The sequence below is a fragment of the Salvelinus namaycush genome, chromosome 19 (assembly GCF_016432855.1).
Source record: "Salvelinus namaycush isolate Seneca chromosome 19, SaNama_1.0, whole genome shotgun sequence".
Taxonomy (NCBI): domain Eukaryota; kingdom Metazoa; phylum Chordata; class Actinopteri; order Salmoniformes; family Salmonidae; genus Salvelinus; species Salvelinus namaycush.
This window is the reverse complement of record NC_052325.1, coordinates 15,020,175-15,039,228: the sequence shown is the minus strand read 5'-3', so window position 1 is coordinate 15,039,228 and position 19,054 is coordinate 15,020,175. Positions and strand designations below refer to the sequence as shown.

The window sequence follows — 19,054 nt, the reverse complement described above, 5'->3', positions numbered from 1 at the left end:
TAGTCTCCCAGTCCCTGCCGCTGAAAAACATCCCCACAGCATGATGCTGCCACCAACATGCTTCACCGTAGGGATGGTGCCAGGATTCCTCTAGAAGTGACGCTTGGCATTCAGGACAGAGTTCAATCTTGGTTTCATCAGACCAGAGAATCTTGTTTATCATGATCTGAGAGTCTTTAGGTGCCTTTTGGCAAACTCCAAGCTGGCTGTCATGTGCCTTTTACTGAGGAGTGGCTTCAGTCTGGCCAGTCTACCATAAAGGCCTGATTGGTGGAGTGCTGCAGAGATGGTTGTCCTTCTGGAAGTTTCTCCCATCTCCACAGAGGAACTCTAGCGGTCTGTCAGACTGACCATCGGGTTCCTGGTCACCTCCCTGACCAAGGCCCTTCTCCCTCGATTGCTCAGTTTAGCTGGGAGGCGGGCTCTAGGAAGAGTCTTGGTGGTTCCAAACTTGTGTTCTTGGGGACCTTCAGTAATGCAGAAATGTTTTGGTACCCAAGTTGCAGAAACATTGCAAGGATGATCAATGGAAACAGGATGCACCTGAGCTCAGTTTCGAGTCTCATAGCAATGGGTCTGAATACTTATGTAAATAAGGTATTTCTGTCTTTTATGATTAATAAATGTGCAAACTTTTCTAAAAACCTGTTTTCGCTTTGTCAAAGTGGGGTATTGTGTGTAGATTGCTGAGGATTTTTATTTATTTGGTCTATTTTAGAATAATGCTGTAACGTAACAAAATGTGGAATAAGTCAAGGGGTCTGAATACTTTCTGAAAGCACTGTATGTGTGTGCGTGCTTGTGATTGTGTGTGTGCGCGCGTGCCTGACAACAACTCGCTTATACAGAATATTCATCCTTTCTTTCCTACAGGGACCTAATGGCCCCTCAGGACCCGAAGGCCCCCCAGGAAACCAGGGATCAGACGGACCCAGAGTGAGCGACCACTCTAACACCGGGCCAACACAGGATCACTTAGACTTAAATGATACCCAATTCTATGATACCTTATTCTCACTACTTTTGTGAAGAATGTTAACATTTAGGATCATATTGTCTTTAGAACACTGACTATATTCCTCTTTCCCTTTAGGGTTTCCCTGGCACACCTGGCCCCCCAGGGGAAAAGGTAGGCTTGTTGTCAATTATCTTCTAATAATAGGCCAAAGTTTCCACCTATTGTACTGTATATTGTTGTTCATCCAATCAGATTGCTCTCATTTGTGATGTTCAATAAGTTGTCTCAGTAATGACGTTGGCCTTCTCTCTCCAGGGTGACCGGCTGTCATTCCAGAGTGAGAAGGGAGACAAGGTGAAACACGTTCATGTTCATAACATCTTTATAAAGAGTTAATAAGCAATTATTTAGCCATAATAAATCAGTTGTAAACAGTTATAACTTCCTTCCTTCACCATTGAGAGACAGATTTGGTCCCTATCTCCCTTCAGCTCCTCTTCTTCCAGGACAAAGCCCTCTGACTTTCCACTCTATATAGTTTTCTTTGTTCCCGTTTCTGAACCGTACTCTTGGTATTTCCCTCTCCTGATAGGGTGCACAAGGGCTCCGTGGTCCCCCTGGCCCCCCTGGACTCCCATCACAGGAAGCGGGAGGAAATACCGTTACGCATTTCCTCCCTGGACCACCGGTACCCAGCTCTATATAATCAATGATAATCAATTATAATAATGGACCATGACGACTTACTTTGACCTAAGCCCTTGAATCCTTCATGGAGCATAGGCCACTAATGAATGTCCTCCATCTCATTCTGTTAACACGTCTATGGGTATCAATGGATGGGTGGATGGATGGATGAATGGATTGATGAATGGATGAAGGGAAAGTAGGTCTGCCTCCTTACTAAAGGTGTTTGTATCTGTCCTTCAGGGTCAGAGAGGCGAGACAGGAGACAGAGGAGAGAAAGTGAGTGTTTTAGTATTTTTCAACTTGTTCATACATGAAATGACATTACAGTACATTAAGTAAATATTTTGATGGCCACTATGAGTAACATTGATGTAATTTCCATTTTTGTCTGCAGGGTTCTTGCATTCCCTATCTAAACGGGGTCAAGGGTGAACAAGGCCCACCAGGACCAAGGGTGAGTGACGATGATCACATTTCAATATTTTATTGAAGAAAAACAAGATTATTTGCTTTCATGGAAGAACTGAGTTTCTGTGTCTTGGATTTCAGGGAAAACCTGGCAAAGATGGCGACAATGGATTTAAGGTATAGAGTCATACATGTATACACCTAGTCTCTCACTCCACCCTCTTGTATTTCTCTCTCTCTCTCATTATGTCTGTGTCACTGTCCTTCTCTCGCTCTCTCTTGGGTTTTTGTCTCAGTAGTTCAGTTGTTTGATGTCTTTGTCCTGATCATTGTGATGTGCCTGTTGTCATACAGGGAGAGAGAGGCTTTCCTGGCGGCCCTGGATACCATGGAACACCGGTAACTACGCAACCATTTATACTGTACCTGTCAAAACCTGTACACACCTGTCATATGCTTATTAGAAATGATCTCTGATTTACCTTTCAGTTCTGAGAATAATAAAATGGACATCTCTCTGTGTTCTAGGGTGAAAAAGGAGAGAAAGGACCTCCAGCATATGTAAGTACTGTCTCTGCATACTGTATACCAGTGGTTCCCAAACATGTTTGGCTCACGACCCCATTTTGATATCTGAAAATGATCATGACCCCACCCATGTGAAAACAAATGATGTAATTAACAGCCAATGTTTACTTTTTTAATTAGGGCTATGGCAGTTAATTGTAAAACATTCTAACAGTATTTCTGATGTCTGAGGAACTGATTGTCTTCTTAACTCACCATCATATACTTTGAATGTGGGGCTATGACAGTCAATTGCATATTAGTCTGACATAAAATAAATTATCTCACCGCCACTAATGAGATGGCTGTGCTTGTGCATGTCGCATCGGAGCTTCTCAAGGTCAGGGGGCGTGGTCGCACCTCATCTCTCCTGTGACATCCAACCTGGATAGATATTTGTTTTTAATGCAGACGAGAGCACTGAATCAGCGTACCATGAGTTTTAATGCTCGGAGGGAAACGGCATCGTATTCCCTTTGAGTCAGGAATCAAAACTCCTCAATAGTGACCCGTGAATCAATCAATCAAGTTTATTTTATATAGCCCTTCGTACATCAGCTAATATCTCGAAGTGCTGTACAGAAACCCAGCCTAAAACCCCAAACAGCAAGCAATGCAGGTGTAGAAGCACGGTGGCTAGGAAAAACTCCCTAGAAAGGCCAAAACCTAGGAAGAAACCTAGAGAGGAACCAGGCTATGAGGGGTGGCCAGTCCTCTTCTGGCTGTGCCGGGTGGAGATTATAACAGAACTATGCCAAGATGTTCAAAATGTTCATAAATGACAAGCATGGTCAAATAATAATCAGGAATAAAAGTCAGTTGGCTTTTCATAGCCGATCATTAAGAGTTGAAAGCAGCAGGTCTGGGACAGGTAGGGGTTCCATAACCGCAGGCAGAGCAGTTGAAACTGGAACAGCAGCAAGGCCAGGTGGACTGGGGACAGCAAGGAGTCATTATGCCCGGTTTGCCGTGACATATGGTCCTAGGGCTCAGGTTCTCAGAGAGAGAGAAAGAAAGAGAGAGCGAGAGAATTAGAGAGAGCATACTTAAATTCACACAGGACACTGGATAAGACAGGAGAAGTACTCCAGGTATAACCAACTGACCCTAGCCCCCCGACACATAAACTACTGCAGCATAAATACTGGAGGCTGAGACAGGAGCGGTCAGGAGACACTGTGGCCCCATCCGAAGATACCCCCGGACAGGGCCAAACAGGAAGGATATAACCCCACCCACTTTGCCAAAGCACAGCCCCCGCACCACTAGAGGGATATCTTCAACCACCAACTTACAATCCTGAGACAAGGCCGAGTATAGCCCACAAAGATCTCCACCACAGCACAAACCAAGGGGGGGCGCCAACCCATGCATTGTCTGCAGCATTTGGTCACATGACAGCTAGATCAGCTGTTAGACTTTACTTACCGGCATGTCAACTGAGCCAGGATCACCGTCAAACGGATTTCGCTGATTCTGTCACTCATCTGTAGAATTTTGTTGTATTTCCCCTGCATGCTTGCATTCAGTTCGTTCAGTTTCCCAAATACTCTATGTCGTTGCATAGGCAAAGATACACATTTTATTGTCATTACACAGAAAGACAACAAAGTAAAAAAAATTAACATCCATTGCGAATGACAACAGTTCCTCTATCAATTTGAAAAATCTTTCCAACACTCTCCCTCGATAACCAGCAAGCCTCAATATGAAATAGGACATTGTCATGCTCTGATCCCATATCTCCATATAGTGGGTGTATCATACAATGCATCCATATGGTAGAGGGATACACATAAATTTTTTAAATTTCACCTTTATGGCCAGTTGAGAACATAACTAGAGTGAAGAGGCCTGCCCGCCGTCCCGTGATAGATGGAGCCCCATCTTTGCAAAAGCTCACCACTCGATCCCATGAAATCAGTTTTTCGTCACTATAGCACTCTGCGTCTCGGCCCACACAGCTAACGTCCATTTGGAGAGCATATGGTGGGGAGTTTGAGTCGTTCAGTCAGTTTCCTCTTGATTGCTAGCATCAATTTTTAGTTTCACAGTGTTATCTTACAAATGTATTGATGTGAGTTTCTGTTCCTCTGCCCCCCCACACATTGTTTTCACCATATCAATTGCAGCCGGTAATATCAAAATATCTTCAATAGTGTGTGGTTTCATAGCATTGCAGGCTTAGCCATTCACCGTGGGAATGATTCAAGGGCAACGGTCAAGTGCGGCACTCTCCCACAATCTAAGGGCGCTGTCTCGTTGTATTTTTACTTTTAGATTTGAATAATTTTCATATCAGGCAACCCCTAGTTTAGGAACCTCTGCTCTGTTCGCTCTCTCTGTAAACGTGCTCAACAGTCTCAGCACCTCTAACTTTTGTACATTTACGTGCAGTTCCCTTTTTTTACCACCAGATGTCACCATACAGTCTTTGAAAGTGAAATAAGACCAACAGAGTGCTGAGCATCAGCATTATTCTTAAATAGTGTAGATATGATATGAGTCTGGTATGCAGGGCGATGGACATTTTGTATTTGTATACATTTTTGTTTTCTGTGATTTTAAGGTTGATAGTGCTCCTGGCTCTCCCGGCCCCCCTGGTCTCCCGGGCTTACAAGGAGAAAGAGGTACAGTGCACCCCACCACCACCCTTTTATAAAACTACACTGTTTATGTTGTCACACCAGCATCCATAGAAGAATGCACACTAAGTTTCTATGTAGGCCTTATGTACCACCAACTGTCAATTTTTATTTTATTATTATTTTTATTTATTTTTAATTCAAGGGGTGGATCAGCTTAATATTGCGGAAAGAATGTTGCTTTCAATGTAATTGTCTGCATCATTTCCAATCCCCCATATGTTTTTGGTAAATATATATATCCATACACGCATGCATACATATACACATATATACACTGCTCAAAAAAATAAAGGGAACAATTAAACAACACAATGTAACTCCAAGTCAATCACACTTCTGTGAAATCAAACTGTCCACTTAGAAAGCAACACTGATTGACAATAAATTTCACATGCTGTTGTGCAAATGGAATAGACAACAGGTGGAAATTAGAGGCAATTAGCAAGACACCCCCAATAAAGGAGTGGTTCTGCAGGTGGTGACCACAGACCACTTCTCAGTTCCTATGCTTCCTGGCTGATGTTTTGGTCACTTTTGAATGCTGGCGGTGCTTTCACTCTAGTGGTAGCATGAGACGGAGTCTACAACCCACACAAGTGGCTCAGGTAGTGCAACTCATCCAGGATGGCACATCAATGCGAGCTGTGGCAAGAAGGTTTGCTGTGTCTGTCAGCGTAGTGTCCAGAGCATGGAGGCGCTACCAGGAGACAGGCCAGTACATCAGGAGACGTGAAGGAGGCCGTAGGAGGGCAACAACCCAGCAGCAGGACCGCTACCTCCGCCTTTGTGCAAGGAGGAGAGCCAGAGCCAGAGCCCTGCAAAATGACCTCCAGCAGGCCACAAATGTGCATGCGTCTGCTCAAACGGTCAGAAACAGACTCCATGAGGGTGGTATGAGGGCCCGACGTCCACAGGTGGGGGTTGTGCTTACAGCCCAACACCGTGCAGGACGTTTGGCATTTGCCAGAGAACACCAAGATTGGCAAATTCCCCACTGGCGCCCTGTGCTCTTCACAGATGAAAGCAGGTTCACACTGAGCACGTGAGCACATGTGACAGACGTGACAGAGTCTGGAGACGCCGTGGAGAACGTTCTGCTGCCTGCAACATCCTCCAGCATGACCGGTTTGGCGGTGGGTCAGTCATGGTGTGGGGTGGCATTTCTTTGGGGGGCCGCACAGCCCTCCATGTGCTTGCCAGAGGTAGCCTGACTGCCATTAGGTACCGAGATGAGATCCTCAGACCCCTTGTGAGACCATATGCTGGTGCGGTTGGCCCTGGGTTCCTCCTAATGCAAGACAATGCTAGACCTCATGTGGCTGGAGTGTGTCAGCAGTTCCTGCAAGAGGAAGGCATTGATGCTATGAACTGGCCCGCCCGTTCCCCAGACCTGAATCCAATTGAGCACATCTGGGACATCATGTCTCGCTCCATCCACCAACGCCACGTTGCACCACAGACTGTCCAGGAGTTGGCAGATGCTTTAGTCCAGATCTGGGAGGAGATCCCTCAGGAGACCATCTGCCACCTCATCAGGAGCATGCCCAGGCGTTGTAGGGAGGTCATACAGGCACGTGGAGGCCACACACACTACTGAGCCTCATTTTGACTTGTTTTAAGGACATTACATCAAAGTTGGATCAGCCTGTAGTGTGGTTTTACACTTTAATTTTGAGTGTGACTCCAAAACCAGACCTCCATGGGTTGATAAATTTGATTTCCATTGATAATTTTGTGTGATTTTGTTGTCAGCACATTCAACTATGTAAAGAAAAAAGTATTTAATAAGAATATTTCATTCATTCAGATCTAGGATGTGTTATTTTAGTGTTCCCTTTATTTTTTTGAGCAGTGTACATACACATACCTATATAGACATACATACTTTTTTAAAGAATATACCTTTATTATTATTCCCCGCAAACCCTACCACCGATCCCCCAATTGGAGTAAACTAATAAACACTTCTGCTTTTACCTTCAATTTATACATCTTATACACATTTTACAGACACAGTCTACTTTACAATAGTTCTCTCTTGTTTGTTCTTAGTCCTTCCTCTATTTCTGATGTCCATCCAGTTTGATTTCTATTTGTAACTGTGCTATTTCACAAAAGTTCTGAACCTATATACATTTTACAGATCCCGTATGCTTTACATTGTTTATCTTGTTATTAGTCCCACCCTTCAGCTCCATTCAACCCCTCCCATCTATCTCTCAACATCATCCATTTCGGATTTCTATTTGCCATATATTTTTCAACTGTGCTGTGATGCTTCACAAAATAATTGAACCTTCCTATTCTCATAGCTTCTACAGATTGTAAATTAAAAATACTTTTTTTTGCTAAAATAATTATTATATTATTGATTGATTGACTATGGCTTTTCAAATCACCCAGTATTGCTATCTGTAGCTTAAGTTCTAGGCAAATGTTGCAATTCTTCAGCCATTCCTGGACCTGTGACAAAAAACGAGCTACATATGGACAATACCAAAATAAATGATCTAATCAAATCAAATTTCAAATGTATTTATATAGCCCTTCGTACATCAGCTGATATCTCAAAGTGCTGTACAGAAACCCAGCCTAAAACCCAAAACAGCAAGCAATGCAGGTGTAGAAGCACGGTGGCTAGGAAAAACTCCCTAGAAAGGCCAAAACCTAGGAAGAAACCTAGAGAGGAACCAGGCTATGAGGGGTGGCCAGTCCACTTCTGGCTGTGCCGGGTGGAGATTATAACAGAACATGGCCAAGATGTTCAAATGTTCATAAATGACCAGCATGGTCAAATAATAATAATCACAGTAGTTGTTGAGGGTGCAGCAAGTCAGCACCTCAGGAGTAAATGTCAGTTGGCTTTTCATAGCCGATCATTAAGAGTATCTCTACCGCTCCTGCGCTCTCTAGAGAGTTGAAAACAGCAGGTCTGGGACAGGTAGCACGTCCGGTGAACAGGTCAGGGTTCCATAGCCGCAGACAGAACAGTTGAAACTGGAGCAGCAGCACGACCAGGTGGACTGGGGACAGCAAGGAGTCATCATGCCAGGTCGTCCTGAGGCATGGTCCTAGGGCTCAGGTCCTCCGAAAGAGAGAAAGAAAGAGAGAAAGAGAGAATTAGAGAGAGCATACTTAAATTCACACAGGACACCGGATAAGACAGGAGAAGTACTCCAGATATAACAAACTGACCCTAGCCCCCCTATACATACATAAACTACTGCAGCATAAGTACTGGAGGCTGAGACAGGAGGGGTCAGGAGACACTGTGGCCCCATCCGATGATACCCCCGGACAGGGCCAAACAGGAAGGGTATATCCCCACCCACTTTGCCAAAGCACAGCCCCCACACCACTACAGGGATATCTTCAACCACCAACTTACCATCCTGAGACAAGGCCGAGTATAGCCCACAAAGATCTCCGCCACGGCACAAACCAAGGGGGGGCGCCAACCCAGACAGGAAGATCACGTCAGTGACTCAACCCACTCAAGTGACGCACCCCTCCTAGGGACGGCATGAAAGAGCACCAGTAAGCCAGTGACTCAGCCCCTGTAATAGGGTTAGAGGCAGAGAATCCCAGTGGAGAGAGGGGAACCGGCCAGGCAGAGACAGCAAGGGCGGTTCGTTGCTCCAGAGCCTTTCCGTTCACCTTCACACTCCTGGGCCAGACTACACTCAATCATATGACCCACTGAAGAGATGAGTCTTCAGTAAAGACTTAAAAGTTGAGACAGAGTCTGCGTCTCTCACATGGGTAGGCAGACCATTCCATAAAAATGGAGATCTATAGGAGAAAGCCCTGCCTCCAGCTGTTTGCTTAGAAATTCTAGGGACAATTAGGAGGCCTGCGTCTTGTGACCGTAGTGTACGTGTAGGTATGTACGGCAGGACCAACTCGGAAAGATAGGTAGGAGCAAGCCCATGTAACGCTTTGTAGGTTAACAGTAAAACCTTGAAATCAGCCCTTGCCTTAACAGGAAGCCAGTGTAGGGAGGCTAGCACTGGAGTAATATGATCAAATTGTTTGGTTCTAGTCGGGATTCTAGCAGCCGTATTTAGCACTAACTGAAGTTTATTTAGTGCTTTATCCGGGTAGCCGGAAAGTAGAGCATTGCAGTAGTCCAACCTAGAAGTAACAAAAGCATGGACCAATTTCTCTGCATCATTTTTGGACAGAACATTTCAGATTTTTGCAATGTTACGTAGATGGAAAAAAGCTGTCCTTGAAACAGGGTTGATATGTTCGTCAAAAGAGAGATCAGGGTCCAGAGTAACGCCGAGGTCCTTCAGTTTTATTTGAGACGACTTTACAACCATCAAGATTAATTGTCAGATTCAACAGAAGATCTCTTTGTTTCTTGGGACCTAGAACAAGCATCTCTGTTTTGTCCGAGTTTAAAAGTAGAACGTTTTCAGCCATCCACTTCCTTATGTCTGAAACACAGGCTTCTAGCGAGGGCAATTTTGGGGCTTCGCCATGTTTCATTGAAATGTACAGCTGTGTGTCATCCGCATAGCAGTGAAAGTTAACATTATGTTTTCGAATGACATCTCCAAGAGGTAAAATATATAGTGAAAACAATAGTGGTCCCAAAACGGAACCTTGAGGAACACTGAAATGTACAGTTAATTTGTCAGAGGACAAACCATTCACAGAGACAAACTGATATCTTTCCGACAGATAAGATCTAAACCAGGCCAGAACTTGTCCGTGTAGACCAATTTGGGTTTCCAATCTCTCCAAAAGAATGTGGTGATCGATGGTATCAAAGGCAGCACTAAGGTCTAGTAGCACGAGGACAGATGCAGAGCCTCGGTCTGACGCCATTAAAAGGTCATTTACCACCTTCACAAGTGCAGTCTCAGTGCTATGATGGGGTCTAAAACCAGACTGAAGCATTTCGTATACATTGTTTGTCTTCAGGAAGGCAGTGAGTTGCTGTGCAACAGCTTTTTCAATTTTTTTTGAGAGGAATGGAATATTCGATATAGGCCGATAGTTTTTTATATTTTCTGGGTCAAGATTTGGCTTTTTCAAGAGAGGCTTTATTACTGCCACTTTTAGTGAGTTTGGTACACATCCGGTGGATAGAGAGCCGTTTATTATGTTCAACATAGGAGGGCCAAGCACATGAAGCAGCTCTTTAAGTAGTTTAGTTGGAATAGGGTCCAGTATGCAGCTTGAAGGTTTAGAGGCCATGATTATTTTCATCATTGTGTCAAGAGATATAGTACTAAAACACTTAAGTGTCTCTCTTGATCCTAGGTCCTGGCAGAGTTGTGCAGACTCTGGACAGCTGAGCTTTGGAGGAATACGCAGATTTAAAGAGGAGTCCGTAATTTGCTTTCTAATGATCATGATCTTTTCCTCAAAGAAGTTCATGAATGTATTACTGCTGAAGTGAAAGCCATCCTCACTTGGGGAATGCTGCTTTTTAGTTAGCTTTGCGACAGTATCAAAAATACATTTTGGATTGTTCTTATTTTCCTCAATTAAGTTGGAAAAATAGGATGATCGAGCAGCAGTGAGGGCTCTTCGATACTGCACGGTACTGTCTTTCCAAGCTAGTCGGAAGACTTCCAGTTTGGTGTGACGCCATTTCCGTTCCAAATTTCTGGAAGCTTGCTTCAGAGCTCGGGTATTTTCTGTATACCAGGGAGCTAGTTTCTTATGACAAATGTTTTTAGTTTTTAGGGGTGCAACTGCATCTAGGGTATTGCGCAATGTTAAATTGAGTTCCTCAGTTAGGTGGTTAACTGATTTTTGTCCTCTAACGTCCTTAGGTAGGCAGAAGGAGTCTGGAAGGGCATCAAGGAATCTTTGTGTTGTCTGAGAATTTATAGCACAACTTTTGATGCTCCTTGGTTGGGGTCTGAGCAGATTATTTGTTGCGATTGCAAACGTAATAAAATGGTGGTCCGATAGTCCAGGATTATGAGGAAAAACATTAAGATCTACAACATTTATTCCATGGGACAAAACTAGGTCCAGAGTATGACTGGCAGTGAGTAGGTCCAGAGACATGTTGGACAAAACCCACTGAGTCGATGATGGCTCCGAAAGCCTTTTGGAGTGGGTCTGTGGACTTTTCCATGTGAGTATTAAAATCACCCAAAATTTGAATATTATCTGCTATGACTACAAGGTCCGATAGGAATTCAGGGAACTCAGTGAGGAACGCTGTATATGGCCCAGGTGGCCTGTAAACAGTAGCTATAAAAAGTGATTGAGTAGGCTGCATAGATTTCATGACTCCCGGGTGGCGCAGTGGTCAAGGGCACTGCATTACAGTGCTAGCTGCGCCACCAGAGTCTCTGGGTTCGCGCCCAGGCTGGGCTGGGTTCGCGCCCAGGCTCTGTCGCAGCCGGCCGCAACCGGGAGGTCCGTGGGGCGACGCACAATTGGCATAGCGTCGTCCGGGTTAGGGAGGGTTTGGCCGGTAGGGATATCCTTGTCTCAGTATGTAAAAATGTAATGAAATGTAAAAATGTAATAAAATGTATGCACTCTACTGTAAGTCGCTCTGGATAAGAGCGTCTGCTAAATGACTAAAATGTAAAATGTAGAAGCTCAAAAGACAAAAACGTCATTTTTTTTGTTGGTAAATTGAAATGACTCTGCCTCCTCACAGCAGAATCTGCAGAGCTGGGAAGATTGTATCCCCCATATATATATAACATTCTATTAGTTGCAAGAATTTTGTATAGTAATTTAAATTGAAAAATTTGAAGTTTTGAATCCGGCGTTGTTTTGCGTATCAATTCATAAACCATGTGCCATGGAATGGGTACATCGAAAATCTCTTCCCAACTATTTTGCAATTTATATGGCACAGCTGTCAGTTTTTTGGTCCTTAAATGAAATTGGTATATGCTTTTATTTATCACACTTTTCTTTAACCATTTATGTTCTTTAATACAGGGCCGACATACAAGTTCCTTACTTTTTTCCCCTTCTACCCTTCTTCCATTTTTGTGGTAATGCTGCAATTAATTGGTTGTAATTTTGAGTAGAGCAGACATTTCCATATGTCTGTGTTAGCTGCATGTGTGACATAACTCCACCAGTCCTATTTATGATATCATTCACAAAAATAATTTCTGCCCTCCGAATTCATATTCGTTATATAAATAGGCCCTTTTAATTTTATCTGGCTTGCCGTTCCAAATAAAATGGAATATTTTTTGTTCATATAATTTAAAAAGCAGGTCACTAGGTGTAGGCAAAACCATAAGCAAATAGGTAAACTGTGATATAACTAATGAGTTAATCAGGGTGATTTTTCCACAAATAGACAGGTATTTTCCTTTCCATGGTAGCAAGATCTTATCTATTTTTGCTAACTTTCTATAAAAATTTATTGGAGTGAGATCATTTCTTTCTTTTGGGATTTGTATACCGAGTATGTCCACATCTCCGTCAGACCATTTAATTGGTAAACTACATAGTAATGTAAAATGTGAATTTTTTTGTGATCCAATACGTAATATGGTACATTTATCATAATTTGGTTTTAATCCAGAGAGGATAGCAAAAGTATCTAGATCCTCTAAGAGGCCGTGGAGAGACTAATTGTGGTTTTAAAAGAAAACATGAATCATCAGCGTACAATGACACCTTAGTTTTTAAGCCACGGATTTCTAATCCTTTAATATTATTGTTTGATCTAATCTTAACAGCTAACATTTCGATGGCAATAATAAATAGATATGCCGATAGTGGACAACCATGTTTTACTCCTCTAGATAGTTTAAAACTTTCTGAGATGTAGCCATTATTTACTATTTTACACCTAGGGTTACTATACATAACTTTAACCCATTTTATAAGAGATTCCCCAAAATTGAAATATTCTAGACATTTATATATAAACTCCAGTCGTACTTTATCAAAAGCCTTTTCAAAATCAGCTGTCAATTTTTCCTCTGTCTGAAAGGTTTCCCTGGTCTTCAAGGAGACCTTGGTCCACCAGGTAAGAGAACAAAAACACACCGATCAAGTGATCAGTGCATTCTTTGAAACTTGGTCATATTTTACATCCTCTCTGTCATGTAGTGTTAGTTGACGTCCCCAAACCTCACTGTGTGCCTCCTCTGTGGTGTATCTTAGGCAGGCTTATTGAAGGACCTCCCGGAGAGAAGGGCCAACCAGGAGAGATCGGTCAGAAGGGAGACAGTGGTGCAGATGGGGACTCTCTCACAGGAAAGCCTGGACAAGATGGATCCATCGGACCCCCTGGACCTCCCGGACCTCCTGGTAGGTACACTTTACACATTCATAGTGTGACCTTTGTCATTCTGAGGTCATGTAGCTGATTATACATATATCACCGGAGTCTTTTAGGTGCCCCAGTGTTACCTGAGATGTCTCTCACTTTTACCACCTCTCTCTGTATGTGTGTGTGTGTGTTGTGCTTTCTGTATAGGTGATGAGCCATGTGATCCAGCCCTTGAGAAGGGACCACCCGGGCCCCCCGGCCCACCAGGACTACAGGGGGAGTTGGGACAGAAAGGTAAGGAGAGGAGATGGTGAGACTTGGTCATTTCATATAGTGCAGTTGAGAAGTTGACTTTGTTAGCGAGACATCTCCTCCCACGCCGTCACCTACCTGTTATTTCTATACTGTAAACTTGTATTGCGTTGTACCTTCAGGTGATCAGGGAGACACGTGTGTGCAGTGTGAAGCCTTCGGCCCCCCTGGACTCCCTGGTCCACAGGGGCCTAAAGGACTGCAAGGTGAGGTGACCCACACTATTGAATGAATCATAAATTGAGATTACATATACAGCATTGAAACCTTTTGGTGCCATTGATTTCAACAAGTGATTGGCGCTAAGGTTGAGTTCCACATCTTCAGCCTGTATCTCAGGTTAAGATCCTGACCCTAGGGCCTATATTAACCCGCCTCCACACTCTTTTCTATGAGATGGTGTTGATGTGTTTGATTGAGAGGTGTGGTTTGTCTCCTGTAGGATATCCTGGAGCAGCAGGCACTAAAGGAGACAAGGGCCTGCCTGGAGCTACTGGGCCTGATGGAAGCCCTGTGAGTTATCTTCATCACATTATTCATTCCTCTAATAGAACATGATGAAGACCATTACGGTGGAAATGTTGCATCACTATAGCTCCATGAAGATCAAGATCCTTATTTGTGTGTAACAAGTAGTCAGAGGACGTTCACATTTCAAGTTTTATTCATCGTATGTACAGGATACACCGTCCAACGAAATGCTGACTTCCAGGTACCTTCTCGACAATGCAACAGCAATTAGAAATAATAAAAGATAAGAATACGAACATAAAGTAAATGGCTGAGTAGAATAGAATAAATTCTTTAGCATAAGTGTAATACAGGAAGGCACAATTTATAGTGCAATATTGACACGTCATTGCTATGTTTGTTTGTCGAGTAGTTTTCTAATAACATAGATTGTTGATGGATCCTGCTGTCTCTTCTCCTCTCCTCAGGGTAATTACGGTACTCCTGGGTTGATAGGGGCTCCAGGAGCCCATGGTGAGCCTGGGGATATCTACGTGGCTCCAGGGCTGAAGGGTGACAAAGGAGGGTCTGGCTTCGTGGGCACACGAGGACTGCCAGGTGTGGATGGACTGCCAGGGAAAGCTGGACTACCAGGCCTGCCCGGACCCAAAGGAGAACCTGTAAGTGTGTGCACACATGCGTGGGTGTGTTTCAGCCATCACTTTAAAGCTTGCAGCATCTACACTCATACAGTCATGTAGTCACTCATCCCTCTCTATCTCTGATCTCTGCCTACAGGCCCGAGATGGCATCAAGGGGGACCGTGGTCTGGATGGGGAACATGGGATCACTGGACCCCCAGGAGAGAGGGGTCCTCCTGGTGTACCAGGGTTTGGCCGGAATGGGGAGCCTGGAGAGAAGGGTACATCTGGCCAAGGAGGCCGACCTGGAATCCCTGGACAACCAGGTGGGTGTGCAGCTGCAGATGAAGCTATAGATGCAGCTTAACACATACACACATGAATGCATACATACATACATACATACATACATACATACATACATACATACATACATACAACATACATACATACATACATACATACATACATACATACATACATACATACATACATACATACATACATACATACATTCAGGTATAAGGAGCCTATGACCATGTGTATCTGCTCTCTCCCTACGTGTCAGGAGTGAAAGGTGAACCAGGAAAAGGTGTGAGGTCACCTGGACCCCAGGGCACCCCTGGACCTCGAGGAGAATCTGGCATACGTGGACTACAAGGTGAGGATCAGCTTTGAGTTTATATGTATTGGTATAGCTTATGGTAGGCTATGGCCCTGCACAGCTCATCATGAACATCTTCATCCCTACCCAGGTGACCGAGGACCTCATGGAGACCCAGGAATTCCAGGATTCCCAGGACAGAAAGGTGACACAGGTGCACCTGGCATGGGATTCTCAGGACCACCTGGGCCTAAAGGATATTCTGGAGCTCCAGGAGCCACTGGGTTGCCAGGAGAGCCTGGAAGACCTGGACAGGATGGTTTCTCTGGAAAACCAGGCACACCTGGTTCAAAGGTGGGTGTTTTATATGTGTGTCTTTGCTTCACTTCCTGTTGTTCCAAACTCCACAACCAACCAATCAACCAATCGTCTACTGTCTACTCTAGGGTGAGCCAGGTAGGGGTCTACCTGGACCTAAAGGTGCTCAGGGTCCTGCCGGAGTGACAGGTTTCCCTGGAGAGAAAGGCAACCTTGGTCTAGCTGGTATTCCTGGACAAGAGGGACACACAGGACCACCTGGAGCTCAGGGCATCAAAGGTGACCACGGCCCCCCTGGTCAGCATGGTGGCACTGGACCCCCTGGACCCCCTGGAGAAGGAGAACCTGGTGCCCCTGGACCCATGGGACCCCCTGGAGAGTCAGGCCTCTTTGGTCATGATGGTGTGAAGGGTGATAAGGGTTTGCCTGGCTCTCCTGGTCTGGACATGCCCGGCCCTCAGGGAGAGAAGGGAGACTCAGGATTACCTGGACTTTCTGGTTCCAAAGGGTTTCCAGGACGACCAGGCCCCGCCGGCAGAGATGGATTCCCTGGGGGGGCAGGTGAGACTGACATGCCTCAGAACAGTGTAGGAGGTCTGATGTAAATGGAAGGACATCGACACTTGTTGACTGGACAGGTCTTTGTTGATTGCTGTTGAATTGAATGAGCATTTGGTGAAATTGAGAAGCTTTGACCTTCAATACTTTGTAAGCTCTGACCTTCAATACTCAGATCTTTTTCCATTCCATTTTCATTTATTTGTTGATGTGTGTGTGTTTCCCAGGCCCCAAGGGAGAGATGGGAGTCATGGGAACACCCGGAACACCAGGATATCAGGGTCCTTCTGGGAACCCTGGAAGTTCAGGACTGAGAGGTGAGACAGTAGAACTACAGCCTCTGCACTTCTAGAATACCCATCAGTGTGTTTTACACCACTATACTATTACATCTCTCACAACTAATTTCTTTCTCTCAGGTGACCCTGGTATCTCTGGGCCAAGGGGGGAGTTCGGTGAGCCTGGACCCAAAGGAGAGAGGGGAGAACCAGGTCTCCAGGGCCCTGCTGGCAACATGACTGACGTTGACATGGAGCACATGAAGGGCGAGAAAGGAGACCTCGGAGATCCAGGTATACAACATGAACATGGCCCATCCTACTGCACTGTATGTCTGTGTCAGATGATTAGTTCAAATGGTATTTTCAAACAGTCACTGTGAGTAGTTTAGTTGTGCTAAATCCCACTTTTTCTCATGAGGTGACCCTGGATACACGGGAGAGAAGGGTTATCCAGGACAGCCTGGAGTACCTGGTATGCCAGGAAAGGATGGAGAGACCGGTACACCTGGTCAACCAGGTTAGTCACCTGCGTAGGCTTCGCACCACCCCTCGGTTTATCGGGAATGGTCCAAAATTGTATACTACCTAGTCTGAAAGTATGTATTTGTCTTGCACAATATATACACTGCCTTCAGAAAGAATTCATGACCCTTGATTTATTCCACATTTTGTTGTGTTACAGCCCGAATTTTAAATGGATTAAATATATTTTTTTCTTACCCATCTACACACAATATCCCATAATGACAAAGTGAAAACATGTTTTTTGACATTTTAGCAAATTTATAAAAAATGAAATACAGAAATATCTCATGTACATAAGTATTCACACCCCTTTGCTATGATGAAATTTAGCTCAGGTGCATCAAATTTCCTTTGATCATCCTTGAGATGTCGCTACAACTTGATTGGAGTCCACCTGGGGCCAATTAAAATGTTTGGACAGGATTTAGAAAGAAACACACCTGTCTATATAAGGTCCCACAGTTGACAGTGCATGTCAGAGCAGAAACTATACCATTAAGTCCAAGAAACTGTCAGTATAGCTGCAAGATAGATGTGTGATTAGTGTTTAACATTTCCAAGAGCACAGTGGTGTCCATGGAAAAAATATGGAACCACCCAGACTCTGCCTAGAACAGTCTCTACAGCACTTCACCAATCTGGGCGTTATGGGAGAGTGGTCAGATGGAAGCCACTCCTGAGAAAAAGGCATGACAGCACGCCTGGAGTTTGCAAAAAGGCATGTGAAAGACTCAGAGCACAAGGCAAAAAGATAATGAGGTTTGATGAGACCCAAATTGAAATCTTTGGTCTGAATGCAAAGCATTATATCTGGAGAAAACCAGGCACAGCTCATCACCGGTCTAACACACGCACGAGGAGGCTAAAACAGACTTCCCTCCGTCGCGACGTCCCTCTAAGGCCCTTGCTAGCCCCGGCCTGCTAGCTGTCTGAATCGCCGTGTCTCCAGCCAGCCCTGCCACTCACTGGACCACTATGATCACTCGGCTACGCATGCCTCTCCCTAATATCAATATGCCTTGTCCATTACTGTCCTGGTTAGTGATTATTGTCTTATTTCACTGTAGAGCCTCTAGCCCTGCTCAATATGCCTTAACCAACCATTTAGTTCCACATATGCGGTGACATCACCTTGTTTAAACATCTCTAGAGACAATATTTCTCTCATCATTACTCAATGCCTAGGTTTACCTCCAATGTACTCACATCCTACCATACCTTTGTCTGTACATTATGCCTTGAATCTATTCTATTGCGCCCAGAAACCTGCTCCTTTTACTCTCTGTTCCAAACGTACTAGACGACCAGTTCTTATAGCCTTTAGCCATACCCTTATCCTACTCCTCCTATGTTCCTCTGGTGATGTAGAGGTTAACCCAGGCCCTGCAGTGCCTAGCTCCACTCCTATTCCCCAGATGCTCTCATTTGTTGACTTCTTTAACTGTAAAAGCCTTGGTTTCATGCATGTTAACATTAGAAGCCTCCTCCCTAAGTTAGTTTTATTCACTGCTTTAGCACACTGCCAACCCGGATGTCCTAGCCTTGTCTGAATCCTGGCTTAGGAAGACCACCAAAAACCCAGAAATGTCCATCCCTAACTATAACATTTTCTGACAAGATAGAACTGCCAAAGGGGGCGGTGTTGCAATCTACTGCAGAGATAGCCTGCAGAGTTCTGTCTTACTATCCTGGTCTGTACCCAAACAATTTGAGCTTCTACTTTTAAAAGATCCACCTTTCCAGAAACAAGTGTCTGCCCCCAGCTGTGCCCTGGACACCATATGTGAATTGATTGTCCCCAATCTATCTTCAGAGCTCGTGCTGCTAGGTGACCTAAACTGGGACATGCTTAACACCCCGGCCATCC

The 19,054-nt window shown here is 44.5% G+C and overlaps 1 protein-coding gene across 2 annotated transcripts in view; it reads left to right on the top strand.

Annotated features, from left to right (window-relative positions):
* LOC120064171 (collagen alpha-1(IV) chain-like) overlaps positions 1-19,054 on the top strand; it is a 66,493-nt gene that overhangs the window by 36,639 nt on the left and 10,800 nt on the right. The window contains exons 10-32 of one of the 2 annotated variants that reach the window (XM_039014556.1): positions 874-936; positions 1,094-1,129; positions 1,274-1,312; positions 1,551-1,646; positions 1,889-1,924; positions 2,043-2,102; positions 2,198-2,233; positions 2,411-2,455; positions 2,585-2,617; positions 5,193-5,253; positions 13,217-13,252; positions 13,390-13,536; positions 13,706-13,792; positions 13,933-14,016; positions 14,253-14,323; positions 14,749-14,940; positions 15,059-15,227; positions 15,470-15,562; positions 15,657-15,859; positions 15,952-16,384; positions 16,609-16,698; positions 16,801-16,953; positions 17,081-17,179. In XM_039014556.1, the coding sequence (XP_038870484.1) occupies positions 874-936; positions 1,094-1,129; positions 1,274-1,312; positions 1,551-1,646; positions 1,889-1,924; positions 2,043-2,102; positions 2,198-2,233; positions 2,411-2,455; positions 2,585-2,617; positions 5,193-5,253; positions 13,217-13,252; positions 13,390-13,536; positions 13,706-13,792; positions 13,933-14,016; positions 14,253-14,323; positions 14,749-14,940; positions 15,059-15,227; positions 15,470-15,562; positions 15,657-15,859; positions 15,952-16,384; positions 16,609-16,698; positions 16,801-16,953; positions 17,081-17,179 (2,362 nt within the window). The remainder of the gene's footprint in view (positions 1-873; positions 937-1,093; positions 1,130-1,273; positions 1,313-1,550; positions 1,647-1,888; positions 1,925-2,042; positions 2,103-2,197; positions 2,234-2,410; positions 2,456-2,584; positions 2,618-5,192; positions 5,254-13,216; positions 13,253-13,389; positions 13,537-13,705; positions 13,793-13,932; positions 14,017-14,252; positions 14,324-14,748; positions 14,941-15,058; positions 15,228-15,469; positions 15,563-15,656; positions 15,860-15,951; positions 16,385-16,608; positions 16,699-16,800; positions 16,954-17,080; positions 17,180-19,054) is intronic. The other variant, XM_039014557.1, reaches the window with a different exon arrangement.